Source organism: Neomonachus schauinslandi, chromosome 12 (genome assembly GCF_002201575.2).
Source record: "Neomonachus schauinslandi chromosome 12, ASM220157v2, whole genome shotgun sequence".
NCBI classification, from domain to species: domain Eukaryota; kingdom Metazoa; phylum Chordata; class Mammalia; order Carnivora; family Phocidae; genus Neomonachus; species Neomonachus schauinslandi.
In genome coordinates, this window is record NC_058414.1 from 27,061,463 (window position 1) to 27,085,150 (window position 23,688).

Genomic DNA, 23,688 nt, shown 5'->3' on the forward strand with positions numbered 1-23,688 from the left:
ATGTATGCAGGGTTTCAAGAAATGACAATGTGTCCTTGAAAACAGCCAGAAAAACATTAAATAGCTTATGAGAAGAGGAAAAAAAAATAACAAATAGAAAAATAAAATAAAGGTAAAGGGAACTGCAGAAAGACTAACACCTCTCAAACACAGGAACTTGGAGTTCTCTTTTGTTAAAGGGACAACAAAAGATAATCAGTGTGCCCATGAGTGGGGCCAGAGAGATTGTCCTAGGCATATGCAGTTTCGGTGTCCTGACCCTGGCAAAAATCTCTAAAAGAAGCAAATGATAGTAGCAGATCACTAGAAGCACCACCCTCAATTTAGGGTGGTAAAAGTCTCATGATGAATATCATATAACTCTGGTCAGGTTTAAAAATATAGAGCTCATGACTATACTGAGCTCAATGTATTAATGTTTTCCTGTTAAATATGGAATGTGTACAAATGGTATTTGAAGTGCTTTAAAGTTTAAGAGAATTCAAATTAATTGCATCTCTAATTTAGTACATTTAACTGAATAATTTATTTTAGAATTAGAATTATTAAAGTTACAGGTTTAAAAATTTGACCGAGTATATAAACAGAATTTAGGAGAACTTGATTTCAAGTTTATAAATTTTAGTTTTTTAGTGATTTATTTATTTATTTATTTTAGAGAGACAGAGAGACAGCAGGGAGGAGGATGGCGGCAGAGGGAGAGGGAGAAAAATCTCCAGCAGACTCCCTGCTGAGCACGGAGCCCCATGCAGGACTTGATCCTATGACCCTGAGATCATGACCTGAGCCGAAATGAAGAGCCAGATGTTCAACCGACTGAGCCACCCAGGTGATCCTCACATTTATAAATTTTATTAGATTTTTAAAATTATTTCAATATTTATAAAGGGTTTTTTCTAAGTTAAGGCCTTTAAAACTTTGAAAAAAAACCTGAATAGACTAAATATGTTTGTATGGCTTAAAATTTGAGAAAGTAATCAAATGTGCTGTAAATAGGACACTTTATAAAGAAGTTTATTTTCAACTTGAGTTAACTGATTTACTTTTTAAAAAGTGAAGATAATTGCTTTTGTTATAGCAGGTTTAAGAATAGAAAAATGAGATATAAATTGAATTTAAAGGCTTAGGAAAAGCAAGCTTTTAAAAATGTTATAATAATAAACTAATTTTCATTTATACAAAGTAAATGTAAACAGCTTTTTTGGTTCACAAAATCCACTAAGGATACTTAAAAAATATATACAGGAAATAGGTAAATAAAATCTAGGTTTCCCACCAAGGAATTTGCTTTTAAACTATACATATATCTAATATAAGAGAAACAGGAGAGAGAGGGGTAAATATGGCAGAGTATTAACAATTGATGAATCCAGGTAAATGGTATAAAGCTGTACATTTTACTTCTCTTTCAATTTTTCTATGGATTTGAAAATTTTCCAGATAACAAGTTAAAAAAACAGAGCTGTATTTGTTGAGTTCATCCCGTAACTCAAATGTACACTAAGTGAGAGGTGTGGTAAGGAAAGTAACAGAAAATAAAAAAAGATGCTTTACCTCTGGACTTAAAAGAGAAAAGTTATATCAGAACTCTTATTTAAGCATGTTCTTTGGTAACAGAAGGGAAAAAAGGCAACACAATTTATATCAAAGTCAGTTAATGTTATATTCCTCAGAAAGTTATATCTGTATGTGGAGAAGGCGATTTTGAGATAAAATGCATTCAGTGGTTAGGGATATGAACCGCTCGTGGGAGGCATTCTGCACTAGTTGTACATGGATAAAAGAGACTCATGTTAAATTCATTAAAAAGGCCTTGGGGAACATCAACTTTATGGCATGAAAGAATGAGATGACCCATAAAAGGGTTCACTGACTATTGAACCACCAGAGCGAGGATTTTTCTGAAATGTTTTTGTTGTTAATTATTAAGCTTGATTATATTCCCCATATAAAATATAAAGGCCATTTTGGAAAATTATTCTGTTTTTCTAATATGGACTTGGCCAAATGCTTAATGCACAAATGGGTACAAAAAAAGAGATTTCTTAAAAACCATGACAGTTTTCTATTTCTTAAGTTTTTAATATTTGGTTTGACTTAATGTCTTAAAAAATTTCTAGAACTTCCATATTTGAAAACATTACTATTATGGGAAAATAACCTTCACATTAGTTCACAACAATTTTACTGCACTTATCCCAATCTGAAACACTGTATCAAAGTTCTCGTTTTAATCAATTTCACAAACTTAACAAACAAGTACCCTGTGGAGACACTAGATGGCAGCCCTTTGATACTGAATAATAACACATCCAAGAGAAGTTATCTGCACAAAGGAAAAGACGATATATTACCAATTTTACCCAATTTCCCTTTCTGTATTCAGATAAAAGAAAATAGTTTGTGAACAATTCAAACAACACAATATGAACTGTTTGACTTAAACTTCAAAGAAACCAGACAGGTGCTAAAAACTCAATGCTGTGTAAACTGAACCAAATGTGTTTCTGTTGGAAATGTTAGATTTTCCTCAGAAGGGAAAGATTCTCCTTTCATTGCTTATTATCAGTGTAAAGAATAAAATAAATTCATAGTAGTAGATAATAGTTATGCTTGGTAAAACATTTTCCTAAGGAAAAAAAACTTGAAAAATCATAAAGTAGAATAAGCCTTTAGGCACAAATATTACATAACAGTAATTAACTGAGCCAACATATTCAGCATCATTATAATTGATACTATTTACAGCAAATACATAAAGTACATATGTATGATATTTCAACTGAATACTTTAAAATTATAACCATTTGATATAATTAGGGTATATTTTTGATTCAACACCTTGGTATTTTACAAAGTGCAAAAAAAATCTGGATAAATCATATTTTCATGGGTTAAAAAGGTTTCATATAAATAACTAATATGTTTTAAAGTTTCAATGATAAGAACAGAACAATCTAATTTTTCAGTTTTGTATGTCGATAAAGACATGATATTTAATAAATGTGTTAGCTTAGCCATAGATTTAACTGGTATCTGATCTATTTCAATATTCTGAATATAAATAACCAACTTGATTCTTATGCCATATATTACATTTCATTTGTTATACCACTGAATTCTGATGGTACCTGACGTTATGTTAATTTTAGATGGTCAAGTGTGGTTATAATTAAAAAAACAGAGCATCTGCAGGGTGTTTTGACAGGTGAATGTAACTTATTATTGTCATGCTCAACATAGGCTCTCTGTACAGACACAAGAACAGTGGGAAGAGTTCTGCACTGGAAATCTGTCATACTAAGCCCCCAGCTTGAAATCTGCTATTCAGTATCTCATGGTCTTCATTACTTGTAAAATCACAGAGACCTACGTGTAATTTCTTGAGCCTGCCAAGCTTTTATATTCTGCCTGGAAACATTCTGCCTAAATTCTGCACCTCCTTTCCTGCTTCACCTCCCATGTACCCAGCTATTGTCCACTTCCTCTACGAAGCCTTCCTTGATGAAACTTTTGTTAGTGTAGTGATTCCCAGTACCACCATAGACCCCGTGCCTATTTCTATCATACTGCTCATCCTACTATATTAACCGACTGCTTAGATGTTTGACATTAAGCCTCACTAGCATGTAGGCCTCTTGATGTGTCTTATATATTCTCTTTTCCCCAATATCTTGCACAGTGTCTGGAATACAGAAAACACTCAATAAGCATTTGTCGAATCCATGAAGAGCACAATGAATTAATTTGTGAATGTATCTAAAAATTCTTTTAGGTGCTTAAATTTAATAAAACTATGACATGCAATAAAAACTCACGACAAGATTCTGATTTTTCAAAAATGCTTCAGGAAAAAAATACTAAAAGAAAGAAAAAACTATTAAGCATTTATATGAAGAACAGAATTCCTTGAATTTTTGTTCCTTAAAAAGCCTATTTTTAATAATTTTAATTCATGAACACAAGGACTCTATTTTCTTCCAGTATTTGTCCCTAATAGTTTCAGCCCCAAAAGACTGTGTCTACACTAAACTGCTTATATGAAAGAAAATAAGAATCATCTGACTCTTGGCAATATAAAAAAACAAATCCACTGTAAATAATTCTACGTTAAAATGCGTCATTACAATAGTTTTCTACATAATTCCTTTTTTACAGAACTCTAACTGAAGTTTCAGTTAAACATATTTCATTGCCTTCATGTTTTATGAAACTTATCAACAGCTTTGTTCATGGAGTGTATACTTACTAATCAATTTGAGTTTTTAGTCACCACATTGGAAATACAGATTTTAATTGTGTCGTAAGACAAAATTCAGTTTTCCATGCTTTTTATCTTCTTAGGTTTTACTCAAGCATTTCTCCTATTTGTGTTGTAAATGTCTACACATCTAAATAATGTGAAATATATTTGCCTCATGGACAGCACATGGTTAAAGATTGATTTTACTGCTTCAATTTATAACTGAGCTGTATAATTTTGTTAGAAAATCATTCTAATAGCAGATGCATTATTTTGTAGAATGACTATAACAGGCATCATTGCATATAGAAACAAAATACATGCAAGAGGATGAGGATGGAGAAGAGTGATCCATATATTCCAACATCCACATCTCACTTTACATTCACACTCTGATTAGGATGCTAAAAGTAACCAGGCAGAATATATCCTTATATTAGTTATATAGTTGTTGTTTGGACTTTTTTTTCTTCTGACCTTATAATTTTTTTTAAAGATTTTATTTTATTTATTTATTTGAGAGAGAGAGTGAGAGAGAGAACACAAGAGGGGGTAGGGTCAGAGGGAGAAGCAGACTCCCTGCCGAACAAGGAGCCTGATGCGGGACTCGATCCCGGGACTCCAGGATCATGACCTGAGCCGAAGGCAGTCGCTTAACCAACTGAGCCACCCAGGTGCCCCCTGGCCTTATAATTTTTGTTTGTTTTGAGGAATCGATAAGCAAAATATTCAAAGAGGCCTGTAGAGACTAGTAGTTATAGCCAGAAGCAACAATAAGCATGTGGATAATTGGCATTTTGCCAGATGTGAGAGAGCAAGAGAGCTGGATAAGAAATTATAGACATTCTTTAGGGACAGGAACATGGCAAAGGAATGACTTTAAGTCTAAATTTCTGTACAATTGGGGTGAATTCAAGAAATAAGGCAACACACTTCATTTGTTACATTTATAGAGGCTACAGTTATAAAGACATACATTTTATCTTCATTCATATTTTTCATTTATTTTTCTAATATTTATTAAGTCATATTTTGTGCCAGAACTATTCATTCATAACTCTGTCCTGGATATAATTAATTTAAGAGGAACATTTATTTTTTAAAAAAATTAATGCTACTAATAGCTTAAAATAATCACTTAAATTTCCTCTGCATATATTCCAGCTCCCTTTCATTCAGTCAACACTGACCTTCAATTTACAGAATATATAGTGAGCAGATATATTCACAAAGGTCTTATTATTATGAATAAAAGTACAGGAATAAAATTTCAGTGGCTATAAACTTTTGTAATTTTATTTGCTTAAAAAGGTAACATAGGACCAAAAAGAGTGTAGAAAGAAATTTTCAGTGCCTAAAATATCTTACTCATGGTTATTTGTTGAAATAAAATTTACTAAGTCTTTAAGTTGAGAAGTCATCCTAAAAATATCCTAACAACAAAGCCAACACTTTGAAAGCAAAGAAAAAGTACGTGACAAATTAGAGTGGTTTTCCCCCAAATGCTAACAATATGCATGTGAGCGTACCATAGTCATGTCAAGTATAGTAAATATAAAATTACACCTGGAACTACAAATCTGGGTCAGAATGAAATGTTTAAAAAAAAAAAAAAGCAATAGAATTGAGACAGCAAAGTATAAGGAAAATCCTGCAGTTACTGAAGGTGTTATAAACTTATTAAGAATATTGCAATATTAAATCCAACAGAGCTGATGAAAGAGTCGGCCAATATTTTCCTTCCTGGCCAAAATGATATATGACATAAAATATCTCCTGGGGTGCCTGGGTGGCTCATTCACTTAAGTGTCCAACTCTTGATTTCAGCTCAGGTCATGATGTCAGGGTCCTGAGATGGAGCCCTGTGTTGGGCTCCCCACCGGGCGTGGAGTTTGCTTTAGATTCTCTCTCTCTCCCTTTGCTCACCATCGCCTCCCTTAAATATATATATTTGTATTTCCTAAATTTTCATTTAGCTAATCACCAAACCTAATAATTTGGTAGCAATATAAGTACTATTTTTGGATGAAACAAAAGGTATAGGCAAGTAATACATCAATTTATTTTACTAAATACTCCAGTGTTTCAACAAAGTGTTTTTAAAACCAGGTTGTAATGTCTTACATTCTTCAGACACTTACTGAAGACCATTTTTAATATAAAATTAGTAATCACGGTAGGGGAAAATGTGGCTAAACATGTAGAAATATTGCACCTGCATTATGAATTTCTATGCCACCAGGATAAATTATGTTAATATCAAGTGGCATTTGGAGACCAACCCTAATTAATGTATGATTTCATTTCGACTGACGTGTGAGCATTCAGAACATAGCAAAACAAGGAGGTTGTTTTACTTCTTAAATCTTGTTTCACATGGCATCATTGCAAGATACTAACATTTCATTTCTAAATTAGATAATAAATTTAATTAAAACATGTTTGTTAACTTGTCTTTTACCTAGCAAATAATCTTTCTTTATTCAGTTTTTCGGTAATCTTTTTAGTTCATGTGATCTTCAGCCAACTGAATTTAAGTTAACTGAAATGAAAACTGTATCTAAAGTTAAGAAATGATAAGATGTTCTTTGATTTGCCAGCACATTTTTTTTTTCTTTAGGGGCCTTGTTAGCTTTATGAGTATTGTTACAAATTCTAGTTTCTTTTCATGAAAACGCATCTTAAGGTGAACAGGCACTCAACGGGAAGTGTGAGCCACAATTAACAAAGAAACAAAGAAGGATTGCGGTCTCAAGATGGTCATCGTTTTGCTGGAGTCTTGTCCTATCCCATCAGCTGAGAACATGTGTGGCCATAAAATACCACAATAACGCATTCTTTCCCTGTTGGAGTAAGCTACACCGAGTTTGCCAAATTCCAACTCAGGTAGCTCCATTTTTCCAGCCCAGATTCCTGCTGTTTTTTTCAACTGGGTGAATTATTCTTATTTCCTCTCTCTCAGAGCTGCTGGCTCACATAGGTTATCAGGTTTCCGTCTCAGCGGCTGCCGGGTATCTATAGTGAGTAAACGATCTTTCAAAGGTACTTTGGGATGAAAGCTAGTGGATAAATGTGAAGAATTATATTTTTATTTCTTCTTTTTGGAGGGATTATTCCTATAACATTTGTGTTTAGTTTGGAGGGCTCTTATGATTTGGTTTCTCGTCTGAATGCGCGAAACAGCCACCCAGATGGCAAGCACTTCACATTTCAGCACAGTGTAATTTGATTTGGAAGTTCAATGAAACTCACTTGGAAATGTCCCTCCAGTAATATTTCCCCTCTTAAAAAATTCAGTTTTAAGTTCCTGGTTTCATGCATAAATAAGCTCCAGGGAGGCTTAGTGGTGAGTGGCAGGGTGACTAAAGGAATTGTTTAAACCATTTAAATGAAATGTTAAAATTAAATGGTGTGCTAATCTTCTTAGGATTTCATTATAGAAGTAGTATTTACTCTGTAATTTTCCACTTTCAATATCACTTGTAATATTCTTATGAATAATATCCCAAAATTTGTTTTTTGCTTGTTTAGGAATATTGAGTCTATTCAGTGAATATTTATAGGAGGCCTGTACGGTAAAAGAAATGATAAGAAAATCTCTTCCAAACATATTCAAATTTTAAATTTGTGAAGTTACCCCCAAAAAAGCACTAAAAGCATTAGAAAAAATTATCTATCAAATGCATGTATTTTAATGCATACACTGCCATTTCTAACATTTATGGATCTGGCATTCATTCAAAGTGTCCCTCCTAAGATTTTGATTCCTACAGAAGTTTAAACTTATGCAATCTTATTTTCATATTTAAAGTCTCCCTTCAGGGTGCCTGGGTGGCTCAGTCGTTAAGCACCTGCCTTCAGCTCGGGTCATGATCTCAGGGTCCTGGGATCGAGCCCCGCATCGGGCCCCCAGCTTGGCGGGAAGCCTGCTTCTCCCTTTCCCACTCCCCCTGCTTGTGTTCCCTCTCTCACTGTGTCTCCATCTGTCAAATAAATAAATAAAATCTTTAAAAATAAATAAATAAAGTCTCCCTCATATTCTGTTTATAACACACACACATACACACACACAAAGTTAGAGGAATGCTAGCTATCTTAAAATACTATTTTTCTTTAAAATATTATACTCTTTAAGAATATTACATCTCTTTATGCAAGTTCCGGAAGAACTTAATTACTTACTATGTGTAATCTCATTTTAGAGCCTTTTCAAATTATGGGGCTGAAGCAAATCAATCTTTCCCTATTAATTAGAGCTAACAGAAGATCTTTGCTCTACAGATACACAGTTGACCCCTGAACATCAAGGAAGTTGGGAGCGCTGACCTTGCAGTTGAAAATTTGAATAAGACCTTGTGACTCCCCAAACACTTAACTACTAATTGACCAGAAGCCTTAATGGATAACCTAACAATTGATTTAACACACAGTTTGCATGTTTTATGTATTATCTACTGTATTCTTAAACTACAAAAAAGAAAATGTTGTTAAAGAAAATCATAAGGAAGAAAAGATACATTTACAGTACTGCACTGTATTTATAAAAAAAAAAAAAAAAGAATTGCATATATCTGGACCCATGAAGTTCAAACCCGTGTTGTTCAAGGGTCCATTATACATAAAAAGATTTACTTACATGGACTTAAGTGCCATGACTGCGATGGGCAAGTACAGAGGGTGGGATGCAAAGTCCCCATCAAAATGAACTGTCTGTCTGAGTTCAGGGACTATATAATTTCTAGAATACACAGGAATATCTGTATCAACTCAAAATCAAGCATATGGTATTCTGATTACTCCTCAGTGGGGAGTTTTAAGTGTTTACCCTTTCTTTAGGATAGCAAGTCCCCACATGTTATTTTATACTTTCCCATTTTCTGCCAATAGGATGACCTAATATTAGCCTATAACTCTTAAGTGTTACAAATGTGATAATAGAAATCCGTACATCTGTATAATACTTATATCAGAACCTCGCAACCCTGAGAGAAAAGGATTCCTCATAGCACCTAGTTAGGTGTCGGGGAGAGCTCTCTTCAACTTTGTACTTGGGAACTCATCCATCTGTACCATCACAGTGCTGGACTACTTTGCCAAGTATGGCATTTTTAAACCCCGAGAATATAAACGAGAAAGAAAAATAATTTCATTGTGTCTTAAGTGAGGTACTCAAGCACCTCCTCTAATTAAATGGAGTCAAATGGAAATCTAGATCAGACATGCCAGCTTATTCTATTATTTCAATGTGGACATTTAATGGAATTCTGAACTGGTCAACCTCTATAGTTAACATTCTAGATTAACAGGAGTTTAGAAAAATAACTTTAACTTTCTCAATTGAGATGGCCTTCTGATGAATTCTACTGATACAGAGAAAAGCACCAAGAAGAGAATATTAAAAGTTTCCCTCAAGTCACAGAGTAATTAAAACAAAAAGAACTAACATATGTTACAATTCTGGCCAGGTTTTTATGAAGTATTTCTCTAACTGCATTTTTTGAACAATAAACAGCATAATACAAGATGTATTGTATCAGATATTAAATAACAATTTGTGTTTTCAGAAGGAGACACACACACTTCATAGTAGCTGCACTTATCTTAGAGTCAAATTGGTTCAATTTAGCATGACTTGAAATCTAATGTCATTGTTCTCAGCACCGATAAATAAATATGACTCGTCTACCCCTATAAAGAAACACCAGAAGAACCTAACCAAAGTTTCAGAATCAATACGACGACCAACTGATGTCTGTGGCAACAATAATTACCAACTAAGGTAGAGATGAAGGAGGAGCTGGGCTCAAAAGGACATCTGCCCCTTCCTCTTTCGGACCTGTGCCGTTCCAGATGAAACAGGGGATCCTTGAAACAAACAAACAAACAAACAAACAAACCAGAAAAGCCATTATGTAATTGCCAACTTTAATAAGAATCTAATTGCTCAGATAAAACAGACAAAAACCTGACCTTTTGCAGAGCAGGTATTGTAAACAGTGTACCAGTGAGTATCATCAAGTAACTTAGGACCAAACTGGGTTTTGTAAATAAATACATGGGTTTTCAGGCCCATATGGGTTTTCTCACTCCTCCCAAGAAGTATGCAGGTGATGAAATGAAAGATGTTAGCAGTTTTTATCATGTGAGCGGACAGTACTGGTTGTTCTGAGAGGTGTCCGGGAAATACTCCAAAGGAACGAAAACACGCTAAAAGAAGGTTACTAAAAGGGAGCTTTAGTGATAAATACAGAAATGGCCTTTGTGAAAACAAAGGCCACTAGTGATTTTTTTTAAGGGTCTGCAAAAGAAACTGATAAAATTTTCTATCAATATGGATCATTTATTTCCAATCATGTTTATTATTCATCACATGTTCTTGTATAGACATTTAACTTTAATAATTTAGAGAATGATGGCTGCATAAACAATCACTGGAATATAGATGTATAAATAAATGTCACATCATGAGCAATATTTCAGACTCGTGTCACATAAATGAGAGCCTGAAAATATTTCTATGAAAAACTACTACTTCATTGGTTCCTATTGCAAGCATGTAACTACAGAAATTTTCTCTGAATATTCTCAGATTTCAAAATTCTTATTAATATATTTTTATAATTATTATTCATCAAGTGTGCTTAAATGGTTTGGGTAAAAGAAAGTAGTTTGGAAAAGTGACAATAAGAATCAATACTGAAAATTTTGTAGGAAATAAACAACTACTCTGCAACAGAATATTGCTGATACTGCCCACCAGTGTCTATCAATAGCCCCGCCCATCTGTGAACCATGAACCTCAAAACAATCCTGAAGTCTGGAGTACCCTCTGAGAGTTGCAGCCACTTTTCTCAAACTTGAATTTGACTTTCTTAGCCACCCTCCCTACTCCCCATTATCTGTTCTGTCCTGATCTTGCCATTCTTATTTGACATACTTTTCTTTCTCTCTTTGATATTCTAAAATCACCATTCTGATCCTGCTATTCCAAAACCTGACCCTGATAACCCTCCAGTCTTATCCTTGGAATTGAACCACAGCCTAGGAAACAAATGGAGGCTCCTGACCAAGACGTGGCTAAAAGCCACAAAACTTTTTTGAAGCCAATTTTTTTTCCTACTTACACACTTTACACAGATCAGTAGAGAACAAGAATACCCATAAATAATTGGAGACATTTTTGTGTTCGCTCCTCAGAGATGACAAATTTGCAATGACATGAGAAAAAAAAGTTTGTTCAAATGAGACAGAATTATTGGTCTGCCCAACTAATACCTGTGAAGGGTCTGCATCTCAACTAGGAAAACTGACCCACAGCATTATGTGAAGGAGAAAGTGACCAAGTGTGTGAATGTAATACTTGTTTGACCCTTTAGTCACTGCCACTTTAGAGATTACTTGAGAAAAGCTGGTAGAACATACATTTTATATTTGTTCTAATCCAGCCAAATGTCCAAATATTTGGTCATAGAAAGCTGTTAAAAAGATATGCTGAACTGCTCTCTTAAAACAAGACTTTCTACAACTTCAAAATTCTGATACTCAACTTTTTATCACGAATGACAGATGAAGGTGATTTACCTAATGGATAAAATTAGATACCTTCAACACTAAAATTGAAACTGCAAGTGAAAAACAAGGGTGTTGCTTATTTATTCGAATCAGTGCAATATATTAAGTTTAAACTGTCAAGTAGATGAAACAGAGAAAATGCAAACTAAGAATTCTAAGATCAAGAGAATCTCAGACTTCAAAGGACTGTAGTTAGATGAAGGGAATGAAGTCACAATTTCTTAGAAAAGTCACAGGTTTTCAAAAGTATAAATCATAATCTAGTCTCCAGAGGCTGTTGATTGGTGAATTTCAGCACAGGTCTGAGGTATCAATTATCTGATGTATCAGTGTCTTCAACTTTCAAGAGAAGTTGATTGAATCAACAGAATCCTATATTCAAAAAGACGCCTATGACCCTAACATTCTGCAAACAATGAAGTGGAACCCAGAATCAGGTGAAATTTTGAGTTATGTATGAGGCCTGATTCTAGGTACATCTAGCTGAGTCTGTAAAAGGACACCCTCTTTTACAAAACCTCAAATTTAACCCTGAGAATAAATGAGTGCCAGACACTCAAATATTCTCAGAGATCTATGCCTCCCGTCCAAACTCACATGTACCTTGACTGAACCCTTTCACTATTAATGCAGAAGACTCCAAATACCTCATTTATTTGATTAATGGCTAAAGCTACCTCGACGTAGAGTCATTTTAAAATAATGAAAGAGTTAAACTTTTTGCCTGCTTTTTACATCACCGCTAAAAATCCATATTTTTGAATAAAGGAATAAAGGACAGACTAGCATGTTAATTTAAAAAATGCATGTGCTGGGGTGCCTGGGTGGCTCAGTGAGTTAAGCGTGTGCCTTTGGCTCAGGTCATGGTCCTAGGGTCCTGGGATCGGGCCCTGCGTCAGGCTCGGAGCCTGCTTCTCCTTCTCCCTCTGTTGTTCTCCCTGCTTGTGCTGTCAAATAAATAAATAACATCTTTAAAAAAATAAAAAAAATAAATGCATGTGTTCTTCAGTTTCTAATTGTGTAGCCCACTACTGAATAAAAAGAAAAAAAAAAAGATAAACTTAGTACTAAAACACCCCTGCTTTAAAGAAGCACCAGTATCTTTATGCACAAAGAGAAGAAAGGTCCCTGGGCGCCTGGGTGGCTCAGTTGGTTAAGCGACTGCCTTCGGCTCAGGTCATGATCCTGGGGTCCCTGGATCAAGTCCCGCATCGGGCTCCCTGCTCAGCGGGGAGTCTGCTTCTCCCTCTCCCTCTCCCCCCTCTTGTGCTCTGTCTCTAAAATAAAAAAAAAAAAAAAAAGAGAAGAAAGGTCCCAATCTTTAGAGGAGATAGTCATTTCATCCATCCATAGCACTTGGTTAATAATACTCCAGGATTCAAATAATACAAAAGAAGAAAAAAAAAAAAAAGACAATGACCAATTGGATTGTAGAGTGTGGTACTTCTTAAATTTGAAAACTACTGGAATGTGTATTTTGAAGACTGTATTATTTATAACAAAATAATGAAGAGGTGCTTTGAACCCTTGAAAGTTCTGGAACTGCTCTCACAGACTGGGTGCCGGGGGTTATGAACTACTTGCAGCTTTCTGAAGATCTTTTTTTTTAGATTTTACTTATTTATTTGACAGAGAGACAACAAAAGAGGGAACACAAGCAGGGGGAGTGGGAGAGGGAGAAGCAGGCTTCCCGCTGAGCAGGGAGCCCGATGCGGGGCTCGATCCCAGGACCCCGGGACCATGACCTGAGCCGAAGGCAGACACTTAACGACTGGGCCACCCAGGTACCCCTTTCTGAAGATCTCTTACTTGGGCTCATCTATGTGTTCAGGATAATAATGCCCATATAATATTAAAAATTCAGCAGAGACTCTAGCACCCCCAGGAATTCTGATCTGACCTCTTTGTCTGCCCTAGAATCTCCTCCTCTCCCTTTTTGTGTCCTAGCAAGCATCATATGAATTCTTCTTTCGTATCATTTACTTTTCCGTTATAATTGTCTGTTTGACTCTCCTTCCTACTAGTTTGTAGGGTTTTCTCAAGGAAACTGCCCATGTGATGTTAATCTCTGATCCCTTCTATCAAATAAAGTACCTGGCACATAATAAATGCACAACTGTGTGTGATGTTTGAAAAAATACTACCTTTTTAGAAACAATTTTTTTTCTTTTTGCCTTTGCTTATTTTCCTTTGTATCTGAAAGAACTCACAGACTGCTGTAGACAAGTGTGCTGATCTGAAACTAGACAATATATATAAATTGTGCATGCTGAGGGCTGCTCATAAAGCAACCTCATGGTCTTACTGTTTTTCTATATTTTGATCGCCATTGGCTTTAGTAAAACTATTACATTGTTGAAACAACTACAGGAAGAATAGATGTTAATTTCCCAAGCTATTTAATGAAGATAATATATTTTTATATATACTTTTACAATTTATAGGGATTCTTACCAGGATTAATACATTAAGGGTTAGGATAAATATAACTGAATACTCCCTGGCATTTATTAAAAATAAAATCAAATACTGAAGAATGATAGTGGTGTTTGTTTCATCCCCAATGACCTTATTAATGATAATATGTAATCTGAAGTAATATGGAGGTGTGACATGGAGGTACAATCATTTATTAGTTAGTGTTTCTCCATATGACTGATTTTTTTTTTTAAATGAGTATAAGGTATTCTTTTGATACTGTGGTGTATGGTAATGAAACTTCAATACTGAGCTAAGAGTAAAGACTGAGTTCTTAATTTTTATCAAACAACTAACTTGACAGCAGTTTTTAATAATTTACCTGATCTTTCGTTTCATGATTTTAGAGCGAAGGCTTTCTTTACCCTGTTAAAGCTGCATATGAAAGAAAGACACACTGGTTCGATTCATCTTAATTCCTCAGGACTCAATATATTATTTTTGCAACTTCATACAGCAGAGATGTGGAAATTGTTGAGAAGAGGAACAAAGAAAAATTTTATCTTAGACTGGATAATATTGATAACGGAAAACAGGCAAATTCCAAACGTCTGTTGCTTTGTTCTGCACAGATCAAGCTGACTTCAAAATTAACTATAAATTCAAGAATGACGTTTCTTGCACTGAGAGTTCCTTGTGATGTTAAATGCAGTGTTTAATTTAGTGCACAATCCAATAAAATACTAAAAAGCGAGTAATAGCCTTTTCTTCCATGAAGTGGAATTCAGCCACCAAACCAACCAGAAAACTGGAGGCATGATGACATTGTCAATGACCCCAAAGCAATTGCGCTTATGGTTCAAGTAATATGTAATGTTGGTGTTTAACCTTATTGAGAATGTTGGTCAGTACTTACACTGGCTTTCCATTATCTGTGTTTTAACGGCTTGAATTTCTGTCTGGGTAACATGGCCTAAATTTGCAAGACATCACTAGCATTAGCAGTGTGGGTTACACTTTTGGTTTCAGTGTGGTATGAACAAGGTTTTCAAAAGGCTCCCCTGTGCTTGAGAGAAAGCAGGACATGTAGTTTGCAAATGTGCTCTTCAGAAAAAAAGTTTAAAGAATAAATGGTAAATCTTTCCAGGAGAATTTTCCCCTTCAGGCCTTGAAGGGAGCACTCAGAACCCAGCAAGACTGCTGTAAGCTATTTTCAATAGGTGTGAGTAACTGCATATTAGGTGTTAAATGGGATGCCAATTAAATGAAATGAGAGTTTCCCATTAGTAAGTCAGTGTGGTGAACTATTTTTGCCCTTAGTGTCAATGGTAAATTCTGAAAGATGTCCGAAAAAAACTAGAGGACAAAAACAAATAATCCCCTATTTTATTAACTATTTCTAATGGCTAGAGAAAAAGTCGTAAAATACGCAAGGCAGGTAAACACGTAGCCGTCAAAAATGAATAAAGATACAATTTTGGTAAGTCAGTGTCTAGAATAACCATATCATGCGCTTTAGTTCTTTACATAATAGCTGTCTAATAACCTGTAGCAAATTAATTCTGAAAGTGACTCACTACACAACTTTTTCCTTTCTTCTGCCAATCAAAAACATGTATTAAATAATATTTGAAACATTTCCCAAACACTGAATAAACTAGCAGAAAAAATACAAAACAGGAGTGAAATTTTAAGTAAACATTTTGACACTAATAGTTTTGCATTTTAATTTTTTTTACATTTGTAATTTCTAAAACACGTCATATTTGTATAATTCTTTAAGATGTAGGAACTACTCTTACATATATTGTTTCACCTTCAAAATAAGCCTATGAGGTAAAACAGAGTCAATAATACTGTTCACAAATATTATTTTCCTTTTATAGATGAGAAATCAGAGGCAGGGTGAGGCTTAGCAAGTCTCAAAGAGTGTCTTCGAACTTCTGGTTCCATGTTCATTTTACAGACAGTATTATCCATCCTACTTACCATTGTAGATGGAGAGGGGATATATGTTTGTGCTGCTGGGCACGGCTGAGTGTCTTTTATGAGGTAATTAAGGTATAGTCAGGGTTTGAAAATGTGTATTAAGATTTTTTTAAAGAAGAAAATATCATTAGTTATCTATTTATTAAATTATATGTTCCAATGTTTTATTTCCTTTAACATTACTGAAATAGCTTGCAGATGCTAAACATTTTTTAAAAGCATATATAATACATCTACAGTAAAATTCTAACTCATTTGTCTTGTGCTGAATTTGTAAATAAATATTGGCTTAAACTGATACTTGTGGGCCAATCATCTTTCCCCTGCTTTCGTGTTTCCTTTAATTTTACTTCACGGTTCCATTCTCCTCACCCTCATCTTCCGCCAGTAGTCTCTTAAATTCCACACTATTAGCTCTGTCTACCAGAAACGTATGCCTGGTGTACTAAGAGTACTAGAAACAAATACTCTTCAAACTTTAATTATTATATTGTCCTGAAGCCTGCTTTTATTAGAAAAGAGCATCATCCTCGCTGCCTACCTCCTCCTCACCACCCTCTCAAATATAATTGTGTCACTCTCTCTCTCTCTGGTGCTTCCTCACTGTTATAAAGTCTAATCTCTAAAACGGCAATTCAGGGTCTTCACAGTTCTGTCTTAGGCTTTCTCCCTCCTGACTCCCACCATCCAATCAAAACTCCAGCAGCACAAGTTGGTTGACTTTCTTTAAAAGTTGTATGCCTGATAATACCCACTGCTCTTCCATTATACTTTGCCTTTGGGAAAAAGGAATTCAATTCTTCCTTATCTCTACAGCAGAAACCCCTATGCAGTGAGGAAATGATGTTGAAAATTGACTTTGCTGATATTCTGGGAGACTTTTCAAAGCGAAACTTCTCCCATAGGCTGTGCTACATTATCTCTTGTAACATTATTTCCATTGCATTGTGAGCGGGTACATACAGGTAATTCCACAGGCATTTATGAAGCCTACTACATTCCAAGCATTCAGTCAATACTGAATTTAGGAAAAATGATGCATGCTACTCCTTTGGGACCCAATAAAAATTAAGCAAAGCATCCTAGCTAATTGTAAAGTTTACAAATAGCAAAGCCAAAATGAACAGATGACTACAACTAATATGCTAGCTAAATTTTTTTCATGAAACAATATATTAACTATACTTTGATGGCAGAAATAAAGTCTCTGATGTTATTTAATAAACTAGGAAGAAGAAGGAGGAGAATGAAGACAGGAATAGGAATAAGACTTGAAATAAGAGTCAAAATGTTTTCACAAAGAGAGCTAATCCAAAGTGGAGATAAGAAAGCCTCTGATTTGATCTATGGCTCAAGTCCCATAACCTCTTTCAACCTCAATTTCAACACTTGTGAAAAAGAAGAAATAATATTTCTGTGTTGCTCTCTCCTATGACTGTTGTGAGAATAAGAAGGAATATTAAAAAAAATTCAAGAATTAGAAAATTTGAATGTGACCTAACTATATAGGAAGCTAAAACTGACCTCTTACACAACCAAGGGTTTGCAACCAGATATTTTATGTCAAACGCAATAGTGCATAATGCTGATTTCATTCTGTATTATTTTGTTTTTGTTTTGTTGTTTTGCAGCTAACTTTAAAACCTTATTCTATATTATAAGAAGCCATAAGTGTAAGAATGCACACTAATATGGATAGTATTTCAAAGAACTGTGGATAAATGATGGATTATTCAATAAATGGTGTTTGGACAACTGGAGTGCCATATGGAAAAAAATAAAGTTTGATTACTACCTAATGTCCCATAGCCCTGTAGCCAATTTCCAGCTTGATCAACAATTTAAACATAAGAAATAGGATTATACAAGGAATAGAAAAAGACATAAAAATTTTGTATGTAAACTTGAGTGTGAAAAAGGCCTTTAAAAACAAGACACAGAATCTAGGAGACATAAAAGAAAGATTGATAAATAATACAGCTTAATGATTTTGAGGGGAAAAAAACTTGGGAAAAACCATAAACATTTTTTCACTCAAAAAAACGCTTTCTTCTTTCCTTATTATATAATGAACTCACACAAATCAATGAAGATCACAAAACAAATGTAAAAAATAGTCTGGGCCCATAAAAGTACAAAATGGCCTTAGCATATTCTTTTTATTCTAAGAAGCAAAGAAGCTATGAAAACTATTAGAGTTACATCACAAAGACTTAGAAGACCTACGTCAGCTTGAAGAGGTACCTACAGGACAAAGATGACACAATCTATTTATCAATAAGGAGAAGAACTGCAACAGACTGAAATAAGCCTAAGAAAATAGAGAGATGGCTGCTGAAGTACTTGCTGGACATACCCTATAAGGCCTCACTAGAAAATGTCATATTATCATTAAATATCTAGTTCTGAAATTAAGAAATTTGGCATTTTAATTATGTGAAAAATGAGCAGAGCCAGTCTTCCAATAATTATAGCATTGGTTGTAATTTATGATCATCTGTGTTTGATTTTGGAAAAGTCAAATTTAGTGCGATAGAAAATCTATCACAGGGGTGCCTAGGTGGCTCAGTCATTAAGCATCTGCCTTAGGCTCAGATCACGATCCCAGGGTCCTGGGATCGAGTCCCGCATCAGGCTCCCTGCTCCACAGGAAGCCTGCTTCTCCCTCTCCCCCCTCCCCCTTCCTGTGTTCCCTGTCTCACTGTCTCTCTGTCAAATAAATAAATAAAATCCTTTAAACAATAAAATAAAATAAGAGAAGAGAAGAGAAGAGAAAAGAAAAGAAAAAGAAAATCTATCACAGTATGTCTGGTCAATCCCTGCCTGGGCTACCCAGTTAATCTGGTGCTAAATTTACAATGGATATTGAAACTGAAACATCACTGTGTAATAAATTACTAAGTAGCTTACTTAGAATCTCTTTACATCAACAAATTATATAATACTCAAAGCAGGTCTACACGTAAAAATGCTGGAAAAAAAATAGAGTTTTGCTCTAATGGGCATCATGATCTAGATTTCATAATTTTAGCTGCTTAAATAAAATGCCAAGAATGCTAGTGAATGTACCTGCGAATGGCTATTTCTTGAGCAATTACGAACGTCTACCTATACAGATATTTTAGAGCAAATCTAGTAGAAAAAAAAATAGTGGTAGTAAATATTTGTTCAGTATAAGCAGGGTTTAATTTCTGATATTCTCTATACACTGTATAATAAAATAACTGGTACAGCATAAATGAGCAATTAAACTGTGTCTGTTTCTTAGATAAAAATACATGGTACGTATATGATAATTCATATATATGTATATATAATAATCTACATATATGACAATAAAAGTATTTATATGTCAATATGTGAAATATGAAATATGAATATGAAATACTCCACTGTTAACTTAATGTTTATATTAACATTAAAGTTATAAATAGGAGAATGCTAAAAATTATCATGAATAAAATTTCATGCATATTTTTAAAAATTTAACTGAAAGATGCAGGTCATTATTTAGACATTTACATGTGGAAAGAAAAGATCCATCTTGACTCAAGTTAGCTTTAAGATCTGGACTTCTCTTCTGGACTGTTTTTCCTGTCCACCTTCTCTGGGTCTGACTACTCTCACTGTAATTCTGACCACACACAATGAAGCAAGAATCAAAATTCTTTTTTGAGGACAAAGATGCTTTTTATAAAACTATGAATATCTACTTTTCATGGGGAGGAAGTCATAGCCCCTTTTTAGTCTACAGCCAGCCTTTGGAGCAATTCCTCATTTCTGAATCCCTGTTCCCTTTCACTTGGACACATTTGAAAACTCTTCAATCTTCTGAGTGTTCCCACTGCTGACTGAGTCAAACATGATCACAAAGGATCATAGTCCTGTGTGGAGAAGAAAGAAAAGAACTGCTGGTAAAGGAAAAATCAATTCACCATCTGCACAGTCAGAACAGGACAGCTGCAAGGGAAGGGACGCTTTCTCTAACAGCTGATTTGTCATTCAGTCCTGGCTGGACCCATACAGCTCTTGCAGTTAACAGTGTCAACAAAGGGAATTCTGGAAAATAGGGCTAATGGGTAGTCTTTTCATGATTATTGGAGTCTAGGTTAAAGGATTCCTGTTTTTTCCCCCGTAGGGACAGAGGAAATATCCATATGCGGAATTGTATCTTCATTATGGTATTCTTATATATTTAGAGAAGAGTATTCCAAAATCATTTTCAAAGCTAATAATCATTTAACCTTTTCTGATTTTATGATGCCCAGGCCTAACTTGCTGTATACTTGAAATGGGAAAACCTAGTCCAGTCGTGAGAATGTATGTTTCTATCCTTCATCCTTCTTCCTGCATCTCATCCATCCCTTTATCAAACCACAAAAATCAGCTTATTACACAAACATAAAAGGGAGGGGAGCATATCCTTAGCATGTTTCTTGCTTTTAATGATTATTGTGGAGGCTCATGCCTGTAGAGAGAGACAGAATAGAAATATAATCAAATTAAAACAGACAACCAGCACGTTTCACTGGAATCACATCATCAGCGGTAAGAGAATTGAGAATAGACACAATACCTAACGTATGCTCTCTCTGACTCACTTTCATGGGGGTCTTTCAATGTGCACTTCGTTACTCTGTACAGCTCTGTGCTAGTTGCTGTAAAGGTAAATAGCAGTTCGTTCCTGCAGAGCCCTTAAGACGCAAAACACTTTCACCTAAACATTCTCCTTCATTGCTTATTACAAATCTTTAAGACAGGTATTTAAATGTATAGTGATCCTTCAAAGAACATCACAAAACGGGAACCATGTCTTTCAGGCTCTAGATGGGGAAATATAATTACTATAATGAGTGCATCAGTGTGAAAAGTCCTATAATGAGGTACACACTAGGATGACAACAACTTGGAACCTAATTTTAGTCCTGGGGGCAGAGTGGTCTGGGCTGAAAGGAGTAGTAATACTCCGAAATGTTTTTCCCAGGGAAACAACAAAAAAAACAAAACCAAAAACAGTTAGTTTCTACATTAGGAACCCTCTCTATTGTTCCAGAAACGTTGCTTATTTGTTTAGTTCATCGTTACTACGACCTTATGAGATATTTTTACCTAATTTTACAAATAAAGGTTCCGAGGCTCAGCGATCTAAAGAAGCGTATCCAAATTCATACAGCTAGTAACAGGAAGATCGAATTCCGAAGCCTCTCAACCACTCTTCTGAAGAACGGAGTGAGTAGCCCTGATGGACTGTCACCAGACTTGCACAGGGGAAGCTTAATGAGCGGGAGGGAGAAGACAGAAAGTGGGTTAGAGGCAGACTGTGAAGGACACAGGCTGTCTGAGATGAGGCACTCGGGCTGCCTTCACTCCATGTGCAACGGTAGATCGTGAATGTTCTGAAAAGACTTATTGTTTCGAGAAGTTAATTTGACAGCAGAGATAAAGCCAGACTGAAGAGTCAGTGAGACCGTAAAGAAACGAGGAGAAGCAGTCAGGGGTAAGAATAGTTCTGGCAGAAGGGACAGAAAGAGGAGTGAATTGGAGAGGTAGTTTAAAGACACAGCAAAAAAAAATCACATCGCTCCTGATTCAACTTGGGGGAAAGCTGGGCTGACAACACAACGTTGAGGTTTTAAGCACGGGTGAGAAAGAAGAGAGTAATATCTTAACTGTGCCAAGGAGCAGAGTAGAAAAGAATGAAAGAACAGATTTTTAAGGAAACATGGTAAATCTCATCCTAGGAATGTGTTTGATTTACTGATTTGGATACTTCTACGATACTAGAGACTTGATAGGAGGTATCAAAAAATGTGTTAGGAATTCAGGTTTGTGAATGAACACACGAGGGCAATAATAGCCACTGGAAAGTTAAAGAAATGAGAGGCTCCTGGTGGCAGTAAAAATGAGGGCTGATGACTCCCTGATATTCTGTATTTGTCAAGCACTATTCTAGGTGTTTTACTTATATTAATCCCATCCTCACAACGATCCTATACATGGGATACTATTACAAGCTCATTTTATGGAGGCTGACACTGAGGCATGGAGAGGAAGAGTGACTTGGCCCAAGTTACACAGCTAACAGGAGACTGGGATTTTAAGCCTACACACACGCGCACACACACACACACACACCCCCCCCCACACACACACACACTGTTTGGGTCGAGCACTTTCAGGGAGAAAAAGAGATGTGTGAAAGACACAACTCAAACTGGGGGCGGTGATGTAGTCTGGAAAAGGGAATGCGATTGGGGAAATGTTGGGAAAAAATGCTTTTAATTTGACTCTGCTCTTCAAATTCCTTACAGAGGAGAAGGCAGCAACTTGTAGGACTATAAACGACTGAAACAGCATCATTACTATTGAATCAATAGATCATTATGGAGGAAAATGTGGACTATTACTAAATAAAAGCTGAAAATAATGATTCTTCATAATCCTAACATCTGGAGAACCACTGTTGAAGCTGTGTTAGACTTCCATCCAGTCCTTATAGCATCTTTGATATGCTAGTTCATAGAGCCCCTGTCACGTTCAGTTTGCATAGATATCAGGTCCATATTACATTCTATCTCCATTCCTTCAACAAATGCTTTTCAGTCTCTAGTTCTGCAATATTTCAGGTTCAAAACACCTTCTTTAAGCCCTGAGGTACACATCCCTGGGGTGAAGAGATGTCTATGAGCCTGGTATACATTGAAGCGAGGTGAGCAATTCTCCATTTAACTCTCTCAGGGTCCTCTCGCACATTTAGCTGCCATAAATGTTACAGGATCTCAACAGTGACTGAGCCACCTGAGGGGAAGGGAATGGGAGGGAGTGCTATGGCAAGTCCTGAAAGGAAAACAGCATATGGGTGCAAGGTTTGTTGACTTGTATTTCCCCCATCCTGTGCTTGCTAGAGTTGTCACCCTTCAGGTCGGTGTTCTGTTTGTGTGTATTTGTTTTGTTTTATAGGCTTTCTGCAAACAACTTTATGGTTAGGCCAGTCTCTATGTCATGTCAGTAATGGGTTTCACCTAGCCCCCTTCCAGATGTTCCCAGCAAGGTCCTGAGAGTTTGCCAGAAAACCTTTCTGCTTCCCATAAGGAAGCAATGCGTTGTCGAGTAGCACTACTTGACCCTAAGTGCCTTCCTCCAGTCTGGTTCTGTATCATAGCTAATAAAACGTCCTTGGACTTTCTAGCATATGGTAGCACTCTCCTCCTTAGGAGCATACACTGAGCAAGTTTTCTGCTTCAGTAAAAGCCTTTTAGTAATTTCAATAGAAAATCGGCAAATATGTGGTTTCTAAGTGATAAAAGGAGCAGGCTATTTTTTGTATCAGTCTGTATCCAATCAAGTGACCAAAAAAATGATACAGTGTGTTCAACGGGGGACGTTTAATATAGACAATGAAGTGATGACGAGAGAGCAAGGATGACAAAAGGAAGGCTGAGAAAAGAAAACCCTAGGAGGGGGGA

The 23,688-nt window shown here is 35.6% G+C and overlaps 1 protein-coding gene across 1 annotated transcript in view; it reads right to left on the reverse strand.

The window, feature by feature from the left end:
- The window catches only part of SEMA3E (semaphorin 3E), a 243,878-nt gene that overhangs the window by 40,052 nt on the left and 180,138 nt on the right, over window positions 1–23,688 (reverse strand). The window contains exon 5 of the mRNA XM_021689557.2: window positions 10,015–10,108. Coding sequence (XP_021545232.2) covers window positions 10,015–10,108 — 94 coding nt within the window. The remainder of the gene's footprint in view (window positions 1–10,014; window positions 10,109–23,688) is intronic.